Source organism: Lucilia cuprina, chromosome 4 (genome assembly GCF_022045245.1).
Source record: "Lucilia cuprina isolate Lc7/37 chromosome 4, ASM2204524v1, whole genome shotgun sequence".
NCBI lineage: Eukaryota > Metazoa > Arthropoda > Insecta > Diptera > Calliphoridae > Lucilia > Lucilia cuprina.
This window is the reverse complement of record NC_060952.1, coordinates 17,534,629-17,556,732: the sequence shown is the minus strand read 5'-3', so window position 1 is coordinate 17,556,732 and position 22,104 is coordinate 17,534,629. Positions and strand designations below refer to the sequence as shown.

The following is a 22,104-nucleotide window of genomic DNA, read 5'->3' as shown; positions in this document are numbered from 1 at the left end:
TTTTTATTACACTTTCCATACAACTATGTAAATATTGTATCTCAACGGATGGCAGCCATCTTTTCTTTCTTTTGCTTTTACGAAGTTAAGTAGCCAACATGGGTTTTGCTAATCTTTGGTATTCGCATCCACGTAAATACGGCCAAGGCTCCAGATGCTGGTAATTATCAATTCTCCATTAAAATACCTGTAAAATGATATATAAATGTTATGAATGGCGATTCCAAAAAATGTGAAAAATTTAAAATAAATTTAGAATAAAGAAAGTGAGGTTATGTTTGGTGCACGAATGTGTGTCTTGTATGACTCAATTATTGCATTTTCACTCATAATATTTATGCATCATTATTTAATATTTAAGAAAATAATAAAGTTATTAATATTAGCCCCCGGTTGAGTACGGAATTTGTGGTAATATCATGTTGCAAATTCCTTAATTGAGGGTGGCAACAAAAAAATTTCTGTAATTGCTGTCACAGTCTGAAATCAAACATGTGCGATGATTTCATTTATTGGTGATGAGAAAGACATTTTAATAAAATTTCTTTATTAAACTTTTTCTATAAACTTACATGGATTAACACTAATTGACAAATAATTTATCTTAAATATTATAGCCGTGCCTGCTCTAACCGTCATGGTTTGATCCGCAAATATGGCTTGAACATTTGCCGTCAATGCTTCAGAGAATACGCCAATGATATTGGCTTCAAGAAGGTAAGCTTAATTGTAAATCATAAATTTTTGAAAAAGTATTAATATTTTTCTTATATTTACAGTTGGATTAAATCCTTCTTTTTGATGATGCCCACACCCCTGTGATTGATCTTTGAATGTTTCTGTAAAGCAATTTTGTTTACTGAAATTGATGGAATTGTTACCATCTGGAAGCAGGCTTCGCTACTTCAGGGGTTGTGTACTTTTTTCCTCATATTGTTGGAGAATCTCTTACTTGAGCTATCCAATGGTTAAATAAAAGATTTTTTAATTTAAAAAAATTTGGGTCTTTTTTTATTTGAATTAAATTAGATTAAAAATTAAATTTTGATTACTTTTATTAATATTGGTTACAACTAATGTGATGTGGTAACTAACTTCCTGTTAATAGATTTGTATCAGTAGTCACAATGAGTTTTATGTTTATAGGTTTTGGCATATCTAACTTGTTGCATGATGCACATGTTAAAAATTTATGTTATAAATTTTTATACAAAAATATGTTTAATCACTATAGTATGACATATGATGCCATTGCAATACATCGGTTTATAATAAAAGATTTATTGGTTTTCATTATTGTTCCGATATTGAGATATATATAGAGGTATCTCTCTTATGAAATCTATTCCATTTTTGACTGAAACTTTAACATTTTATACATATACTAGCTAAATGTACCCGGCGTTGCTCGGGTTTTCTTCGATTCTTACAGATATTATATAGCTCTTGTTAGTTATGAGGGTAAAAATTAAAATGGTCATAAATTATTACTAATGTTGATTAGAGGGTTTTTAATGACTTTTTGTTTTTGAAGTTCGAAATTTCGATTTGGTCATCATTATTTCCAAAAAAAAACATTGTGTAAGCTAATATTAAGTTTAAGAAAAAAATAATAGTGCAAAAATGGTAGTTATACAATTGATAAATCTAACTGGATTTTTTGAATAAAACAAGGTGGATTTATCTAATATATGTATGTTTGTAGGGCAATATCCCTAATTCATAAAACAAAACCATAATAATTTCTTGTAAAATAAATTTGATTTATTTTTCTTTTTGCCGAAGGATGTCAAATATTTTTAAAGTGTGTAGAAATAGTAATGGAATAAAATAAATATCATTATTGTAAATGCATATATATCTGCAATATCAAAAATTCCCCTTTTAGAGTACTCTTTAAGTTTGATTTTATGATTCTAGTCTCAATATTACAGAAAATTAGAAAAAACAGTTGAAGAACGAAAAAGTACCAGACAGTGCCTTTTTATATATTTTCATTAAATCAGGATGACGCATGTTTAATTTTCAACCAGAAACCAAAAAAATCGCATAAAGATTTTTATACAATCAGGAAGCTACATGTCCAATTTAATGTTTTTAGGTTCAATATTATAGAAAATTCGAAAAGTATTAGTAAAAGAACAAAAAAGTACCAGAGTATGCTTTTTCAATTTTCGTTCAATTGGGATACTGCGTGTTTAATTTTATGATTGTATATTCAATATTTTAGAAAGCTCTAAAAGTACCAGTGAAGTACGAAAAAGTACCAAAGGACCTATTTTATTTAATTTCATGTTCCTAAGTTCAATATTATAGAAAATTCAAAAATATTCCAGTTTAAATTTTCATTCACTCAAGTGCCTGATTGCTTTTATAGATTCTAATTAACTCCGGACTCCACATGCTTAATTTCATGTTTCTAGGATCAATATTATAAAAAAACACAAAAAGTACCCTTGAACAATAGGCTCTAAACGCTTAATTTCATGTTTCTAGGTTCAATATTATTGAAAATTCAAAATACACCTTTTAAAGAACGGAAAAGTACCAAAAAGTCCCCTTTTATAGGTCCTCACTTAATCCGGGCTCTACGTGCTTAATTTCACGTTTCTAGGTTCAATATTATACAAAAATCCAAAAAGTACCTTTTGAAGAACGAAAAGTCCCCTTTTATTTATTATTTTATAGATTCTCATTTACTCCGGGCTCTACATGCTTAATTTCATGTTTCCAGGTTCAATATTATAGGAAATTCAAAAAGTACCTTTTGAAGAACGAAAAAGTACCAAAAAGTCCCCTTTTATAGATTCCCATTTACTCCGGGCTCTACATGCTTAATTTCATTTTTCTAGGTTAAATTTTATAGAAAACTCAAAAAGTACCTTTTGTAGAACGAAAAAGTACCAAAAAGTCCGCTTTTATAGATTCTCATTTACTACGTGCTCTACGTGCTTAATTTCATGTTTCTAGGTTCAATATTATAGAAAATTCAAAAAGTACCAGTCGAAGTACGAAAAAGTACCAAAAAGTCCCCTTTTTTTAGATTCTCACTTACTCCGGGCTCTACATGCTTAATTTTATGCTTCTAGGTTTAATTTTAAAGAAAACTCAAAAAAATACCTGTGTAGAACGAAAAAGTACTGAAAAGTCTCTTTATTATTAATTTCATGTTTCGATTTCAATATCAAAGAAAACTCAAAAACTACCAGATGGAGAATGAAAAAGTACCAAAAAATATCACTTGGTACCGGGTTTCCAAATAACACCTCATTAGCATATTTAGTGTTTCTAAATCTAAAAATTTTATCTAAATTGGATCATTGTGTTTGAATAAAATCAAATTTCCAGTTTTTACCCCTTTTGGTACTTTTTTTCTACCCATTAACGAAATAAAAATTCTATTCCAAAATGTTGCAACATCGTAGTGGGAGCCCGTTATTACGTATTTATATGTATAAGATAATAAACCAAAATCAATGTTTTATGAAAAAAGTACCAAAAATAGGTACAATTTTCACCCCTTAAACATCCGAATAACCAAAAAGTACTAAATTTATATTTTTATTTTTTCGTCAAGTTATGAAGGAGTCAAAAATATTGTTTGAATGTTCACTGGTTTAAAAGGTACATGGGGCGCAAAAAAAGTACCAAAATACAGTTTTTACCCGTTTATTCCCTAAAGGGGCCGAAATTGAAAAAAGTACCAGACACCTGTCCGCTTATTTTTTAAATGAACGACGATAAGCTTTAAACTATTTTTGTATCTTTTCTAGTTTAGGAGATATAAGGTTACCGATTTTACCCGTTTTTACCCTTTTTTACCCCCTAAACATTCGAATTTCCAAAAATCCCGTCTTAGTGGATCTATTTGGTGGGAGACCAACCCCCTGTCCAAATTTCAGCTCTTTAGCTTTAACCGTTTAGGCTGTGCGATGATGAATCAGTCAATCAGTCAGTCAGTCAGTCAGTCAGTAACGTTAGAATTTTATATATATAGATAAGTAGTTTTTACTTATTTTTTCTTTTGGAAATTGTTTTCCATTGAAAATGAGATGCTGGTTGTTCCCATTGAGTTAATGTTGCGAATGATAAGATTTTTATTTAAAAAATAAAATAACTCTTTTTCTCAGTTTGAAACACAAAAACTCAAATTTTATAAGACCTGTAATAATTTTGAAAAGAATCTTTCATACATATATAATTTGATAGGCATGCGATACTATAGTCCAACAATTCAGTATACTCCTATTTTTTTAAAAGCTTTTATTTCCCTATAAAAAGACTTCGAAGTTTAAAGGGCTTACAATTTTAAACAAAATTTAAGCTGGAAATCTCTATATTCTATCAACATATAAAATTTATTGGCTTCATTTATAAAAAACATTAATTGTATTCATAATAATTTTATCACATTGTATGTAGCACATCGAAATATTGGTTATAGACCCAAAAACTGTATAGTTATATGTATGTACTCTGGGTCTTTATAAAATTGTACGATGATCTAGCTTGTCCGTCCGTATGTCTATCTGTTGAAAGCACGATAGAGTCCAAAACGAAAAGATCTAGATGTTTTCACATAGCCTCTGCAATACAGTATAGGAAACATAACAGTTTTAAAAGTGACCAAAAATCTACCAGTCTTATTTTATGAGTCAAATCTATTTTATGAGGATCGGTACATAATTGAACCTAACCCTGATTAATGCTAATTACTGGCTAAAAATCAACCTAAACATTTAAATATATTGGCTAGGGACATAAAAACTATATATATCGAGACTTTTTCGCAAAATGGACGTAAGCGAAATGATTTTCGATATCGTATAGAAATCGTTAGTTGTAATAGTTTCAACTTAAGAAAAAAGACGTAAGTACTAGGGTATTCAAACGATTAATCGTCGATCGGTTAATCGATCAAGTTTTGACGATTAATCGCTCGAATAAATGAAAATTGCCAAATTTCAAAAAACGTATAAACCGAATAATTTATATCAATTTACCGACTACTTATTATTAAACAATACTTTCTGTATTAATTTCTTAATTACTTTTCTATAATAAAGAATATTTATTGGATAATTTTTATAACAATACTTCAGAAATATTATAATAAGTTGTTCTGATTTATCTACTTCTCAGAATGGGTTCATGCAGAACATTTCAGATTTCTGAAAAGAAATCTTGAAAATATTTATAACGTCTTTACTTCTACAATACTTTAGAAACAGTGTTGTGTTTCTAAAGTATTTCTAATTAATTCTTCAGCAACACACAGTTATAGACTAGTTCATTGGAAGGTATGATTTGTGGAACTCGTTGATAAATCTCCAAAACATAAATTGAATAAACTTAATTTCACGTGAAAATAAATAATTTCTAATATTTGAGATTAATATAATTGAATTTAAAGTAGTATTATAATTTTTTTGTTATTGGAAGAAAAATATTGGAAAAAAGAAATTATTCTTAGAACAACATACATTCATTTGCCTTTTATGCGAATAACCGAATAATTTTGAATTATCCGATTATTAACCGGCCAACTTAAAACCCCAAATAATTATTTATCGAATAAACCTAACAAGACAAAAACCCGAATAATTGAATATTCTAGTAAGTACACATTAATTTTATATTTAATAACTGCGTATTATGTACATATTATCCTTGACTAAACTACGAATCCTTTTAATTTGGATGAAATCAATTGAAATATTTTGAAAATAATGTGCATAAGATGAACTTTTGTTTAGATGTAAATAAATGCATATTCTCCTAATTTTATGTACACAACCCTCAGCCGTTTTCAAAAGTTTAATTAATAGTTAATTATTTTCATTAAATATAATTATATTCATATACAGTCTAAGTAAAACTGCCAGTGATTAGAGTTAAACTAAACCTACAATAAGTGCCCTTCTAAGAGTATTTTTTCTATAAAAACTGGCAGATCAAAAAAATGTAAAACTTTGCAAAATCTTCTTTTGAAAGGGAGTGCAGTCATCTCAACCTGACATTTATATCAATATCGGTAAATAATGCTACCCAGTGTTAATTTAATGAATAAGTAAACATTATTACTATATTATGAAATAGTCGCGATATATGGCAGACTATTGTTTTGATTACAATATATACAGTGAATCAATTAAGTAATTTGCCTATGCAAAATTTTATAAATTTAGCAAAATAAAGCAACTTGTTTCTAAGGAATATCTTATATTTTAATTTTCTACCATAAAAAGTAAAATCGTTATATTAATTAACGAGATTTTTGATAAAATGTGAACGTATTGTTAATTTTTTGGGTCAATAAAGTATTTTGCTTTTTTAGGTTTTTTGTTCATTTTTTTTTAATATTGCTGCATTATTTTATAATTTTTAATATTTTTATTACTCCTATATATTAGAATAACATTTTTTAGATATTTTAGTAGTGGAACGACTAAATTTGGACATTTCTTAACTGATTTATTATCCTATATACCTATCAGAATTTATCAATATTTGACTTAACATGAAATCTATCGTTTCTTTCATTAAATTTCGAAAATAATAAGTAATTTTGAATTGGATTAGATAATCAATGGATTTGGACTTAAGTTTTGTGAGGTATAAATCTATATATTATAACAAAAATAATCCGGGTTTTTGGTCATTTTGTGTTGATAAACAAAAACTACATTACGGAAACTCCATCTATTTGGGGAGCATTGTGTAAATTTTATTTAGAATTTTATAATATTGATTCTTATTCAATAAATCTAACACTAAGTACCATCCTAGCCACTCTAAGTATGGGGACATCACTATATACCACTATAAAAATATTAAATGCTAAAATCTTGATTTTCAACCTCATATTTTAAATTCTTTATTTTATGAATAAGATACAGTAGGCGTATTTGGATCTGGATAGTTATTTTTGATTTGGATTCTAAATATATATAAGTGTATGTTTTAGGTGAAAAATATTGTTTTTGTTGACGTTACGGTATGATAACCACCTCTATTTTAAAATATCTAAATTAGGTATTTTTCCTGTACTACACGACAGTTCACTTTATATTGGTTCCAAGCAATCTAAGGTCTGTTTAGAGGTCTAAATTTAAACATAGTGTTCCTCCTAGTTCGTATATAGATTTTGAAAAAATAAATCAGGAGTCCAATAGTTTTCCTTGGATACAAGTAGCCTCCCTTTGGCAGTTAAAGATTTTGAAAGAGCACTCAGTGCGTTTTTTCTAATATTTCTTTGGATCATTTCATCTATTACTCTATTTTGTATTTTTTAATGTTATTGATTAAACATTTCATAATTACATTTTATTGATTTACACTTCTTCTAGAAATCTAAACTAATTTTTTATATCGAAATTGCCTCATCATTATCCTTTAAACATTTTAAGGCAAATAACATCTTATTTTCACCCAATGAGGATATGGTATTTGCAAATTGCAATTGAAAAATACTTAACACTCTTCCTTTTAACAATAAAACAATAAATTCCAAAAATAATTTGAAAACCCCAATGAAATTAACCGAAATTCTCAATATGCAAAATACTTTATTAACATGCAAATTCTGATGAAAAATAATAAAATGCAACAACAAATGCACCAAAATTTGCATTTTAATATTTTTTCTAATTTTTTCCATATTACACAATCTCTATTTTTAATTGGAAATCATATATTTACTTTTTACCTGTTTATTCGAATTTTATGTATGAACAAAAAACAAAATTCTCTTAAAAAAGGTAGGCAAAAAACTTAGTTGATTCACTGTATATATTTGAATTATGTACTTAAATTCAAGAATATATGAAAACTTTTTTTCATAATTTTTATGAAAATTATTATGTTATTAGTAAATTAACTATAAAATTAAATAAAAACCATATTACCACCAAAAGTTACAAAATGAAAGATGTACTGAAAACTACCTATTTAAAATATATCTTTAATATACATACATATGAGATATAAAGTTTATCATAAAAATATTAAAGTTTAAGTTGGTACATTATAATAAAGTCCAATGCTTAAGTTACTATTAACACTCGATGAAATGGATGAATGGAAGACGCCGCTAAAATCAGGTTTATTTTAACTATTTATATGACTTACTGACTATTGCTCGTAAATGGGCTAGAGTATTTTAAAAAGTTTGCACTTTAAACTTCAATAGAGTAGAGTAGTAAGTATAGTATAGTATATCATAGAGAGACAAAGAGAATTTCGATGAATAAATACATATTTTTGAGCGTTGGTTTTTTTGAATGCATTACACACGGAATGGCACTTTAAAACTTATGGCCAAACTGCGAATCTGCACAATTCAAAGTGAGCTGTTGGGAGTGAAAATTGAATAACAGTCAGCTGTGTAACTTCGACGGTTGAGCACGCGCACTCCACTCCGTTTAATATAAAATCAACAGGTGAATTTTAATAGTTGTTGTTGCTGTTGTTAATGCAAATATGGACTCGTATAGTGCAAAATAAAAGAAAAAATAAACAAATAATACAAATGAATATTAACTAGATCAAACAACTTCTAATACTGTTCACTATTTTTGTTTTATTTCAAGTCTTATTAATTATAAAAAAAATTGATCATAAAAGCGTTAAAAGAGATCAACAAACTTGTAGATTGTTTAAAAAAATCTATTTACGAATATAAATATAAAAACTTTGAATGTTAAATAAATGTTAAAAGCAAGATAAAATAAACTTACACATTTATAGTGTTTAATCAATAGCTTTAAGGTCAAACTGACCTACAAAAAATTTGTGTTTATAGTAGTAATAATTTTTAAACTAAACAATGTTTTTCAAAATTAATAAGTGTTTTTATGTAAAAAAAAATTAGATACAAGTTTTCCTATTTTGAAATTCATATTTAAACATAAGACATTTTTGCAGGCAGTTTTTGTCAAAGTAGTGGAGTTTTTGTAATTAGAACTTTTTTTCTTAATTATAATATTTTTTGCAATATTTCCTAAGAAGTATACATACATATTTATTTTAACAAATTTTATTATGTTTAACGAGAGTGGTCTGAGCAAATTATATATAAAAATATAAAAAATGTGTTATAAACATTTTAAATTATGTATGGGATCTAGGGTCAAACGAGTCCAATCTTTGTGAAAACCAACGGAATGATTTAGTCATAACTTTATGTTCAATTTCATAGTAATATTTATAATGTTCTGAAGAGTTGCCTAAATGATACAAATGATACAAATTTGATTAATTTTATTGCCGTGTTTAACCATATAACATTGATTTTAGACAAAAAACCTCATAATATGATGCTTTTTCAACGATTTGGTTTATATTGCTTCATTAAATTGCATAAAATAAAATATTTATTGATATTAAATCAAATAAAAAATTTTTTCTATGAAAAACTTTTTATCTGAAGGTTGTAAAAAAATTTTCGTAGAATAAAGCTCTATCTGATATAAATTTGTGAATAATTTTGTAAAAAATGCAAAATTTTATTTTTTTATATAAAGGTTTAGAATATGGTCGTAAAAATATATTCTAGAAGAAAACTTGTGTTATTTTAGGTAGAGACCATCGAATATAGTCTCTCGATATTAAAACATAATTTATTACAAATAAATGCTATACGATAAAATGGAATCTTTTTGAATCATTTAAATATTTTTATTTTGCATAAAACAATATAAAAACTAAACATATAATAAATTTTATAAAGTAACTAATGTCAAATTTAAATTAATAACAGATTCATGTGTTGATAAAAACTAAAAACAAAACTATGAAACTCTATAAAAGTTGGTGGTTGCCAGCAACATGTACCATCATTTTAGTTGTAACAACTTATGCAACATCAACAGAGGCAGCTAAACAAAAACAAGCGGAAGTGAATTTACAACAAGTTGCTGCTATAGCAGCTCCTTCAAGAGCATTAAAATATGGTGATAAGACAACTAAAAAACTACCAAATCAGGAAATACATTTGCTCCCCACATCTCCTACCTTAGTAGATAAAAACATTTCCTCAAAACGGACACGTTCCAGAGTAGAACACATAGAATTGCCAACAAATCGAGCAAATGCACAAATATCCAGACGTTACGAGAGTGGAACACAACAAAATCAATTGATTGTGGAACACGATATACCAATTGTCCATAAAAGTCAGGAATTATTTAATAAGCCAATAACCCCAACAACAGCGGGTCAACAACGGAATGCAATTTCCAATCGATCACGTTCTGCAAATACTCTCACAAAAACTCAACAACAACTGCAACCCACACAATATTCCGCTTTAAATGATCAAATCGACAAAAGTATTAACAATATAAAAACAACAACAACAGTAACACACAATAGTCGTCAACATAAACCAACAACAACTTCACGTACCATACCACATAAAAATAATAACCATCCCCCTTTATCATCACGTAATGCAAATGTTCAAACTCATCATTCAACGAGCAGCAGCAGCAACTCAACATTTGTTAGTCATCATCGTGGCAACACAAACAAAAACAATAACAACTTTAATAGCAAGTCTCAACCATTGTTAGCTTCTTCCAATGCTGTTGCCATTACTAGTGGTGATGGTCTACATTTAAATATTGAAACTAGTTCAAAACGACAAAAAGGTAATGTACCAGAGAATCAAAATATAAGTAATGGCAATATTACGAGTAATCGTTTAAATATTCGAAAGTTTACACCAACATCCACGACATCACCATCAACAATCACTATCATCTCACCAGCATCTACAACATCAACAACTACAACTAGTAAGTTGTTTTTGGTTTCATTTGATTTCATGTCATTCATTGATTATTTATTTCTTAGATCATAAGTGCTAATATTATAATCTTTGCAGAAGTCGTAAAGATTTTATAATTTTTCGCAACGAATAATAGTTCCCCACGCCCAACTTTTTGTATTGCAACAATTTATACATACATATGTATATTGTTGTCAATTTTTATAAATTAATATTCTAATTAACTTTGAGTATTTTAATTGTATTATAATTCTTTTAATTTTTTAATTAATATAACACATTCTTTTAAAATTCGTTTTGCTTCGTTGTTAATAAAATTAACAATTGTTGATTTTTTTACAAAAATAGCACCAACTTATTTACTACACAATTTTTCCTCAACGCCTAATAATATAAAATAAAATAGCAATGTTTACCGCCATTTTAAAGTTGCAAGAATGTGCACTTTTACATTTTTAACAAGTATGAATTTATTGCCGACCATATGATATCCTACACCAGTCAGTATGTTAAAATTGTGATTTTTTTTATATAAAGCATTTAATTTGTTTTATTGTGAAATTTTTACTTATTGTTGACAAAAAAGAGATTTTCTACAAGAGGACTCATAGGGGGATAGAGGAGAATATGGTCCTATCCTTATAAATTTGGTAGATGAATTTACGTCTACTTCAAAGTCATTTATGTAGATTTTGATCGTTTTATTAGTAATCATAAGTTAATTTTGACCTTCAAGTCATTTTCTGAAGGGGAGTTTATATGGGGCTAGGGTCAAATGAGGCCCGATCACTATAAAAATTAGTATTGTCATTTACTGTTCTATAAAACTAATTTTTGCTGATTTTTGTTGACATTATAAAACATTTAACGTAATTGTGAGCCTAAAGGCCGATTCAGGGGGTACGGTTGTATGGGGGCTAGGAGAAATAATAAACCGATTTCAACCATTTTCAATAGCATGTGCAAAATTTCATCAAATTATCTTGAAAAAAGTACTGAAAAAGACCCGAAGAAGTGATGATTTTAACCCGTTCATTTTTATGTTCTTTTTTTGAAAGTTATTAGGAAGTGAAATTGTAGTATAGTCCCAGTAAAAAAAAGACTTTTAAAAAAGCGAAAAAGAAGTAGAATTTACTCCATGAAAGTACTGTAAAAGACCTGAAGATGTTATGATTTTACCACAGGCTTGTCATAGGAGGAATGTCCTTTTTATTTAATTAAAATTCACTATTTCTGAAGCCATTCTTAAGAAGTAATTGTGTTATTATAAAATACAATTAATTTAACTTAAATAATATTAATTCGAAAAATTTCAATACAAAAAAATTGGAAAGGAAGTCAATAAACATCACTTCCACAGAAGGTAAAAAAATCACTTAGTGCTACTTTTGAAGTGGTGATTAATGTTATTTTTTTGAGTACATTGTTTTATTTTTTACTGGGTATCTATAATAATTTTAAATTGCATAATTATGCGACAAATTTATGTAATATTTTTAAAATTGTGCAATAAATGTATGCATTTTCTAATTATGTACATAATTCTTTCCGCTTTTTATTTATGTGAAGCCACATAAAGTAAATAAATCAAATTTCCAAAACAAAAATATTCTCTATTATTTATAATTTTTGTATTTGTTTTTTAAAAGCAGTTTTTGCACTATTTCGAAAAAATAAAACAATAAAAAATAAATAATTAAATAAAATATATGAAAAAGAGAATGGTAAAATATGAGGAGGCCTACATGAAAGTGTATTACTTTTTTACGTTCTATTAACTAAACTACTGCGATATAAACATTACAAACATTCAAAATAAAATTAAATATAATTATTAAGTTGTATTAAATAATCAACTCGTTATAGTGTACATAAACCATTCAAACTATTCATTCAAGTTTTGTAATTTAGTTAGACATATTTTAAGCAGGCATTTAGTATTATTATTAAAAAAATAATAATAGTAGCAATAATAATCGTCTTAAAAAATGTATGAGCCGGTACCACTGTCTGCGAGTTAGGCCAATGTCATTTACATTTAAAAAAAATTCATTGTGTTTTTTTAAACAATTTTCAAGCGCGAATATTTTTGTGTCTGTGTTTAGTTGTGCACTTTAACGTATTCTTGCTCAATTCACAAGATTTTGATTTTTATCCATTGACATAACAGATTTGTTCTGGCCACAATGCTCTTGGCTTTGTTTGTTGTTTTAACCATTTATGCATTTGTTCGTGTATGGAACATACAAGTTTGTGTTTTTTTACAACCGAATCATGACCACTTAAATTTTTGATATAACCATTTTTAAAGGTAAACAACTTTTATTGCTGTTTAGTTTGTGTATTGCTTGTAAAAGTGCATCTATCATGAAACAGGTGGAGGTGCGTCTTTAAGCACAGTCACTGAAACAATTAAAGAAACATTTAGTTGTCTTTATAACCCTCAATTCAGTCATAATAATATACATTAATGTTTAATGTTCAAATTTATTGAACAATTGTGTTTCTTTGACAAAAAGTTGAACAATGTTAATATGTAGTTATTATTATTTGGTACATGTCAATTATGCAAATAAAGTGGATCCATTTCTTCAAAATTACTTACAGTTTGCAAAAACCAGTTTCAAAGATATGTAACTAACTTATTTAAGGGACCTGTTAATTGTCTTAACGAGTACAGATTATAATTTTATTTAATATGAATATTAGTTTGATTTTCAGAATATCATTTTTCTCATATTCCTAAATATGAGTCAATAATTTACCGTACTCTTTAGAGAAAATCCTAAATTTCTAATGAAAATTATATTTATAAATTTTAATATTATGATTTATAAACGACTTATCGATGGTTTATGTAAGATTTTAGGCTAAATATGTACCTGTCCTTATGAAGTTTGGTTCATAAAAATTTCAACTAAAACCCTATTAATTTTTTAAAGCCACATTCTGAAGATTATCTTTTGTGGGTCAAACGTCCTTTCGTTGCGAGATGGCGAAACCGTTCTATAAACATAAAAATAGTTTAAATAAGAAAGCTTCAAAACAATTTTTATTTGAAGCATGGAGCCGAATAAGGGCGTATAAACCATTTGGGAAATTTTACAGGAGACGATAAAAACATCATAAAACTTTAAAATCGGCATTTTTTCCTACTTTTTTCACATATATGCATAAATATAACTCACATCTATCCCTGTGCTAAAACTCAGTAAAAAATTCGAGTCACAACTTGCCAAAATTAATACTTGAAATTTTGCTAAAATGGAATAAGGGCATATATCCATATATTTTAGTTAAAAGTATATATAAATAAATGTTATTTTTATATACTTCTTAATTATTTTATTATATAAAACTTGGACAGCCTCAACATAACAGTCTAGAGCATTATTTGCTAAAGTTTCAAGGACATTCTTCATTATCCTTATAAGTAATTAAAACAAAAACCAAAAAAAATATATTTTATAGTATTTTTATACATACTTAGAAAAATCTTTCTTAGAAAAATCTTTAAATCGCACCTTATTGCGTTATTGTCAAAATCAGCGAACCACATTATTATCTTAGTTCATTATCAAATTGGATAGGACCTCTTTAACTAAAATAATCCGAAAATAACAAGATATAATAATTTTTTTAAAATATAACTATAGTTATGGATATACGCCCTTCTTCTTGTCCACACTTTCATACTTAAATAATTCATTCAATAATAATCTTTTTTGCAATATAATTTAAAAATTAATAAATTTGAAATGTTTTCCAACCATTCTGCAAATTTGGTGCAATTCGAATTAAAATTTATACGATTTTTTACAGAAAAATACATTAAACTGCTAATATTTTTTACCCAAAAAAATAAATAGTATTTAAAAATCGTGCTTTTTAAACTATCTATTTTAGCGAAAAATTTATATTTTTCAATTTATTTTTTTATGAATAGATGTAAAAAGGTTAGTTTAATACAATTATGCGAAAAAACGCGATTTTGAAAAGGTGGTCTTTACGCCCTTATTCGCATCCATGCTTCATTTGGAAAATATTTTTTCGAAAAGAAGAAATGAACATATAACCAGGGAAAGGATTTTCATGTACTTAAAAATTAAAAATATGCGCTTATAATATGTAATATAAAGTGGGAAAATATGCACTAAAAATATAAAAAATATGAACTAAAAAATATTTCCTTGTGCAGGTACATATTAATAAATATTCAGATCTTAAGTTTTTGTCAACAAATATACAGGCTTTAAGGAATATGTACGATAATACCACTTTAACGGAACAAACTAAATTTCACACAGATGGACAGATTCAAAAATAGATACCGAACCGATACTTTGAGGACCAATATTTTGGAGGTTACAATTAGAAGCACAAACTCAAAATACCTTTCGCAAAATTGCGGGTTAAAAAATTAAATAAAACTATGTAAAATTGTATTTTATAGAACCTACTATTTTTTTGTTAAATCTAAATTTGTTGATATTTATTCAAAATATTATAAATATGTAAATACCAATTTTGTTGTAAAAATATGAAATACAGCGAAAACAAAACATTTTTTTTAAAAAATTAAAAAATATGTTAAATAAGTTATAAAAACGTTGGAAATGTGCAAAAATATATGCAATTTAAAGTAAAATATGCAATTTCTGCATTTATAACAAAGTTTGCAACAACAAATCGAAGCCATTTTGTAGCAAATTATTTTATTCGAAAAGAAAACTAGTTTAAAGTTATCTTGTCCTGCATATAACAATGCTAAACTCATAGACTTCATTCCCGTTTATATATAAAAACATATAACATGTAATATATTACGAACATTTATGGCAGTTACTGTATCTTTAACATTTTTCTCATATAGTATCGATTTTAATACATTTACATCTCTATGAACACAGATATAAATACTTAAACTAGTTCAAGTTCATCAGCATTATTTTAAAGATTTTGTTCATAATAAGAATAAGAATTATATTAATAAATGCAAAAGATAAAATAATAATTTAAGCATTATCTTTTTTCCATTTAGATAGATATATACAACTTTGGATAAATAATTTATCTATTTCTATCGAAAATTTTAAAAAATTTTTATATTTTTATACATTGATGATATGAAGCGCCTACTTAGTCCTTCTATATAGTATTTCTTTACGTGAAACATTAAAAAATGCAGGAAACTAAATATACCTAAACGTACCTTATATTTTCTCTAAGTATAAAAAGGGGGCCAAGGGGCCTAATATACATTTACGGTTAATTCAGTTAATTATCAAAGAAATTTTCCTAAATAATTATCAAGACCATTATGATTATGTTTTAAAACAAAAAAAAATGATTTTTTGCGGAGCAATGTTATTGTATTTATAAATTGATTTTCAAGATACATAAATTTTAACCTTGATATTACTGTTAAGGTTATATACAAAATCTCTAACTTCAGTATTCATGCTTAATACACAAAAAAAAAAATCAATTCATATCTGAAATGAATTTGGAAATAAATATTATGAATCGAACATGACTTTTTTCCCAAACCATTTTCATTCAGGATATTAAAAGTGTATGAATTTGTACATGATTTTCAATTCTTACTTTTTTCCACGATAATTCAATTAAATAAATGATTGAATTAACAAAAAAACTAATTTAAACTAATTTTTCAATTCTATATAAGTAAAGCATTTCATAAAAATAGTTTTTAAGTCTTCTTTTGTTTAATATTTGAAAGGTGTAAACAGAGTATAGTAGAAGAAAATGCAATTGAAAATTATAAACAAAATATTTTTTCAAACTTAATTGTAATTTGAAACTTTTGGGTAAATGAACCCTTAATTATGTAATTATGAATGTATATTCTAAAACACGTTTAAACACATTCACTCACTTTTATGCGAATTAGTATGTCAAAAGTGCAAAAGTTTGTCACGTCATTTAAAACTTCCTTATTTTTTTTTGCTTGTTTTGTAAAATAAACTGAATTTGAACATGACGATAAAAATATTTACATTTAAAACATTTCAACCTAATGATCATGAACTTCATACACCTGCTTAAAAATAATTAATTTAATTTTGTTACATGCAAAAATGTGAGTAAATAAATAAATACAAACATGTTTAGTATTATGTACTTTGTTATACAAAAGTGTATTTTTATGAATCATCGATATTAAAACTTCAGTACATTTTGGACGCTAGTTCATAATTTATTTGCGAATGTGCAAGTGTGCGAGTATTGAACATTAAATTCAAATACTTAAAATTATAAGCATGAAGTTAAACGAACTATGACTTGACTTTAAATGCACCAACACTAACTCAACCAATATTATAAATATATTAAGTTTTTTCCAAATTTTTAACATCTTTTTGCTAAATATTCAAGTATTAATCAACTAACCCTACCCACTGTGTGAATTTATTTGGTCCACTTACATCAAAATTATCTTAGGTTTATGCATTCTATTGTTAGATTAAAATACATACACAGTGGTTATAGGTGTGAAATATTATAGTAGGTATATGTGTTGGTAATTGCATTAGTGTTGCATAATTATTTGTGTCAGTCTTTTTTTCTGCAAAAAAACCACGATCTGGTGTTGAGATTTCCAAAAAAAAAATAACTTTATCATGAAACAATAAAAATTGTGTAAAATGTTGTTATTGTTTTAATAATTATAATCTCAACTTTTGTCTTTGTCTTTTTTCGTTTTTTATTAATGAATGTAATTTTTTAGTTTATAATTTATTCATAAATACAATTATTTTTAATTTAATTTAAAATATTTACTATTTAAACACTATTTACTACGTTTAGTAGTTTTCAACATAAAGTACATTTTCCAACAGATCTTTAAGTAGCCGCGGGCATTAATTTGGTTTAAAGAGATATTTTGTAAAGCATTTAAATAAAAGCAATAATAATATTTTTAAAATACTCTTAATTTCTTTAAAATAAGAGATCTTGTTAAAGTAATAATAGGTAAAATGAACTACATCACTCACTAGGCGTTGAGTGAAAACGTACAAGCGAGACACAATTGAAACGGCTGACGTAAAAATGTTGTGTTACTTTATAACACATTCATAAAATAGTGGAATAATTTTATAGATGTTTAATACCAAACAGAGATTCCACACAGCCAAACATATCTTGTTTGTTATATATAAATTTTTATGGTAAAAATTCTAAATTTTATCATTTAGCTTAAAATAATTTTAAATATAAAAACAAAACTATTAACATTAATATAACCTAAAAAAATAATATTTTTCCAGCCACCCGACCACCATTTCAATTGCCCAATAACTTTAATATCTTTACATCAGAATTTTGGCAATTTTTAAATCCCAACACTAGTCCAGCGCCAAGAATTGGTACAACCACAAAATCTACTTCGACAACCACAACAAGGAAACCGCCTAAAAAATATAAACCTCCTACGCAAATAACAACCAAAGAGGAAAAACTTAGTCTGGTAAAACCAAAACAGACTGTAACTGCAAGAACCACTACTAGCACCATAAAACCAGACTTGAATAATCAACATAATGATCATGCAGCGAAAAGAGATGATGGACCATTTCGCATTGCCTTACCCACATTTAATATATTAACATCTAGACGTGAAACATATAATGAAGAAGGTGAAAAAGATAAAAGAAATGCGGACAAGGAAGGTAATTTGCGTGAACGTTTCGATTGTCCACGCGAAAGTGAGGTACGTTTTCAGTTGTTTCCAAAAATTTGCAAAATAGATGAGGATTGTAAGGTGTGGAATCGAGAGGAAATATGTTGCGAAATTTTTGGAGCAAAAAGTTGTGTATCGGGTATACCGAAACCATTGGAAGAAACATCACATGCACGTTAGTTAGTTCAGTAAAGTATTTATTAAAGAATTTTTAAAGTATTTGTTTTTCTTTTGATTTATAGCTATATTGGGCGTCATACCCCGAAAATGTCCTAACAGACCTTTAGCGGAACTATGGTGGGAAGTTAAGGAATGTGAAACCGATATGGATTGTTGGCCAAGAGTTTGTTGCCCTGATGGTCGGAGACGTTATTGTCGTACTTCACAACCCGAATTGAACACAGTACCAGTACCGGTACAAAGATCTTTTAATTACTGTGAGTTTTCAAAACATTTTACTTGATTTAATAAAGCTAAAATATAAATTATTTATTTTACTTTAGTATCGGAGTATTTGGAATGTACACCACCTCCACCACCCATCTTTGATTTACACCCAAAAGCTTGTACTTCTACTTTAGATTGTTTTCCTAATGTCTGCTGCCAAGAAGCCGGTCTACGTCATTGTAGACCACCCAAGAAATCTGTTTTGACCATGTTGGCTAATGTTTTCAATGTGGATTTCGTTAAACGTCTTACCCAAAATATTGTCATTAAGTAAAGTTTAACCATATTATGGAAATCACCATATATTGTTGACAAGTAATTTTTTGATGATTTACCTAAAAAAAACCTTACTAAGATTTTGGTGATATTTTATATGACATTTTGTTATTGTTAAAAGAAATATTTTAGTAAATATTTATTATTTTTCTTGTTACCATTACTACTAATTAGCACTATAGACAATGTTGTCGTTTCTTGCCTTTTGATTATTATCTATTTAAAATGTATATAAATATAAATATGTAGTATATAGTTTGTATCTTAGCACTGTAGTTTGGGAGCTCTTGCATTTACTAGAAGTATCTTCATATGTTTGTTCAGATATTCTATATAGATAGATATACAGTATGCAACACACATGTAAATGTATGTATGTAGTACTAATGTAATGTACATAGTACAACTATCTATTAGTAAATATAAATGCACGAGTATCTTGTGTAATTGTGGATATATTTTAGGAATTAAATTTTATTTGCATTGTATAAAATCATTTATTTTACATATCGAGATAGTTTATACAAAAAAGTCTACTTTTCAGGAGAGTAAAAAAACTTTTTAATTTGCGTAATGTTGAACAAATTAATAAAATAATAATATGTTTATAATATAATTTGAATACATTTTGGTTTTTTTTAGGATTTATCTTGAGTTATCTTATTCTTATTGGTAAATTAAAAACTGCATGGATTTCCTAAACAAAATATCTAAATTAAAATCTAATTATAATTCAACAAAATCCGTAAAATATTTCTTCAAAAAATATTTTTTATTTATTGATTGATTTATTAAAAATGTATTTTACAAGAAATTTACTAACTATTTCCTCAACTAAAGACCAGCAGAAATAAAAACAAGTATGATTGTATAGTCGGGCGCAGTCGACCATATGATACCCTACATCAGTCAGTATGTATGTTAAAAATGGGGATTATTTAAAAAAATAAAGCATTTGGTTTGTTTTTGTTAACTTTATTTCGGAATATTTTTACTTTTTTTTTGGCAAAAAAAGAGATTTTTACAAGAGGGCTCAAAGGGGAGTAGGGCAAAATATGGCCCTATCCTTAAAAATGTTGGTAGGGGGAGCTAAGTCTTCTTTAATATTATTTATGTAGAATTTAAAAGTGTTATTAGTGTTTGTAAGTGAATTTTGACTTTAAGTCATATTCTGAAGGGAAGTTTGTATGGGGTATAGGGTCATTTAAAGTGCTATAAAACTAAGTTTTGTCGACTTTTGTTAACATAATAGATCATTTAAATTAATTATAAGCCGATTGTGGCCCTATTTGGGGGGTACGGTTGTATGGGGGCTAGCGTGTATGTCAAATTTCATCAAATTATCTTGAAAATTGCGGCCTGTACCTTGCGCACAAGATTTACGTGGACAGCCAGCCAGACGGACCGACGGACGGACATAGCTTAATGGACTCAGAAAATTATTATAAGCCGATTGGTATACTTTAAGGTGGGTATAGTACGAACATTTTTGTATGTTACAAACATCAGCACAAACCCAATCTACCCTCCCCACTAAAGTGATGTAGGGTATAAATATCAATGTACAAAATAAAGCAACAACCATTTTAATGGGAATACGCGAGAAGAACTTCCAGCAACTAGAACTTGTAATATTTGCAACAATATTAACATTTTTAGCTATCTATAAAAATAATTATTGTCCCATATAAACATAATTATAACCTTCTATTGAATATAGAAAATCAATATAGAAAGTCAATTTTATTAGGCATACATTCAAAATTCTCTATTACATCGATATTTTTATACTATTTAAAGTAATAAATAATTATAATTAATGAAATGGCATTATAATTTATATATAAACCGAAAAAAATTCTAGACCCGTTGTGGCTTGTTGTAAAAGAATATTGTCGTCCAAAGTTTAGAAAGTTAGTTTCGTGGACGTTCTAAAGAACTTTCTCATATTATTAAAGTCTCCATTTGTTCCTTATGTTTATAATATGGATTCTTCTCCGATTGGTATTCCTTTGCCCAAGTCTTTCTGCCTTTCTTGCGAAATATTTATATACATTAAAGTATTGATTTATTAAGACTTTTGTCCATAAATTAGAACACTTTCCAAAATTAAAATTTCTTTCGATAAATGTTTTAAAGAATACAAAAAATTTTCAAGTAATCAATTTTTTAAATAAGTGTAAAAATTTGCTTTTTTCACTAAAACTATTAAAACGAATTATTTTCCTTCGAAAAATCTATTTTAACCAAACATATATTTTTCATCAAAGTAATATTTTAACAAAACACTTAAATTGAAATTTAAAACTGTCTTTATTTTTATAAAAAAGATTCTTTTATTTTTTGTAAATTTCACTTAAATTAATTTAATACATTTTCACATGTATGTTATACAAATTTTATAAACTAAATAAGTCTTAATTAAATACAATTCGATCCAATCAAATAAAATATATATGTAAATGTATACAAAAGAATCACTTTACTTGCCGCAGTTGCCCTTGTCGCAACTACCACCAGATGAGCATTTGCATGAAGAGCCGCAACCACAATTGCCAGTTCCACTTTGAGAAGAGCATTTGCAACCTAATTTTTGTTAAACAAAAATAAAACAAATTAATTTACAATAGAAAGTAAATAGAAAAATGTATAAACGTAATTTGATTTAAAAAAAATGTTCTTTATTTATAATGAATTTTAACTTACCAGTTCCACAGGGGCAAGGCATTTTGATTGATTGTTTTTAAGTAGTTTTCACAAAAAAGTAAATTAGATACAAATAGAAAGTCTTCAGATTGCACTGTTGTTTGAGCAACTTCAGAAACTGACTGATGCCTGTGCCACGAATGTTTGAGATTTTATAGATATAATAAGTGGATATTTT

At 27.0% G+C, this 22,104-nt stretch overlaps 3 protein-coding genes and 1 long non-coding RNA gene across 5 annotated transcripts in view; 2 read left to right on the top strand and 2 right to left on the bottom strand.

The window, feature by feature from the left end:
* Positions 1-30: 30 nt before the first annotated feature.
* On the top strand, positions 31-998 carry LOC111676083 (40S ribosomal protein S29). Its single transcript, XM_023436968.2, has 3 exons — positions 31-160; positions 618-717; positions 780-998. The coding sequence occupies exons 1-3, from the start codon at positions 99-101 to the stop codon at positions 786-788; spliced, it is 171 nt and encodes a 56-aa protein (XP_023292736.1). The 5' UTR covers positions 31-98; the 3' UTR covers positions 789-998.
* The window catches only part of LOC124419884, a 180,066-nt gene continuing 158,022 nt past the window's right edge, over positions 61-22,104 (bottom strand). Inside the window, exon 7 of the long non-coding RNA XR_006940871.1 lies at positions 61-187. This is a non-coding gene — a long non-coding RNA (uncharacterized LOC124419884). The remainder of the gene's footprint in view (positions 188-22,104) is intronic.
* LOC111676089 (mucin-5AC) lies at positions 8,288-19,263 on the top strand. 2 transcript variants are annotated; one of them, XM_023436976.2, is made up of 5 exons: positions 8,288-8,441; positions 9,761-10,652; positions 18,085-18,672; positions 18,740-18,934; positions 19,001-19,263. In XM_023436976.2, the coding sequence occupies exons 2-5, from the start codon at positions 9,794-9,796 to the stop codon at positions 19,216-19,218; spliced, it is 1,860 nt and encodes a 619-aa protein (XP_023292744.2). In that variant the 5' UTR covers positions 8,288-8,441; positions 9,761-9,793; the 3' UTR covers positions 19,219-19,263. The 2 variants fall into 2 exon arrangements, with proteins under 2 accessions (XP_023292744.2, XP_046806739.1); XM_046950783.1 differs by having other exon boundaries at positions 9,761-10,799.
* LOC111676134 (metallothionein-1-like) lies at positions 21,563-22,074 on the bottom strand. The gene is made up of 2 exons (XM_023437027.2): positions 21,927-22,074; positions 21,563-21,806 (listed from the first exon to the last, which is right to left on the bottom strand). The coding sequence occupies exons 1-2, from the start codon at positions 21,946-21,948 to the stop codon at positions 21,703-21,705; spliced, it is 126 nt and encodes a 41-aa protein (XP_023292795.2). The 5' UTR covers positions 21,949-22,074; the 3' UTR covers positions 21,563-21,702.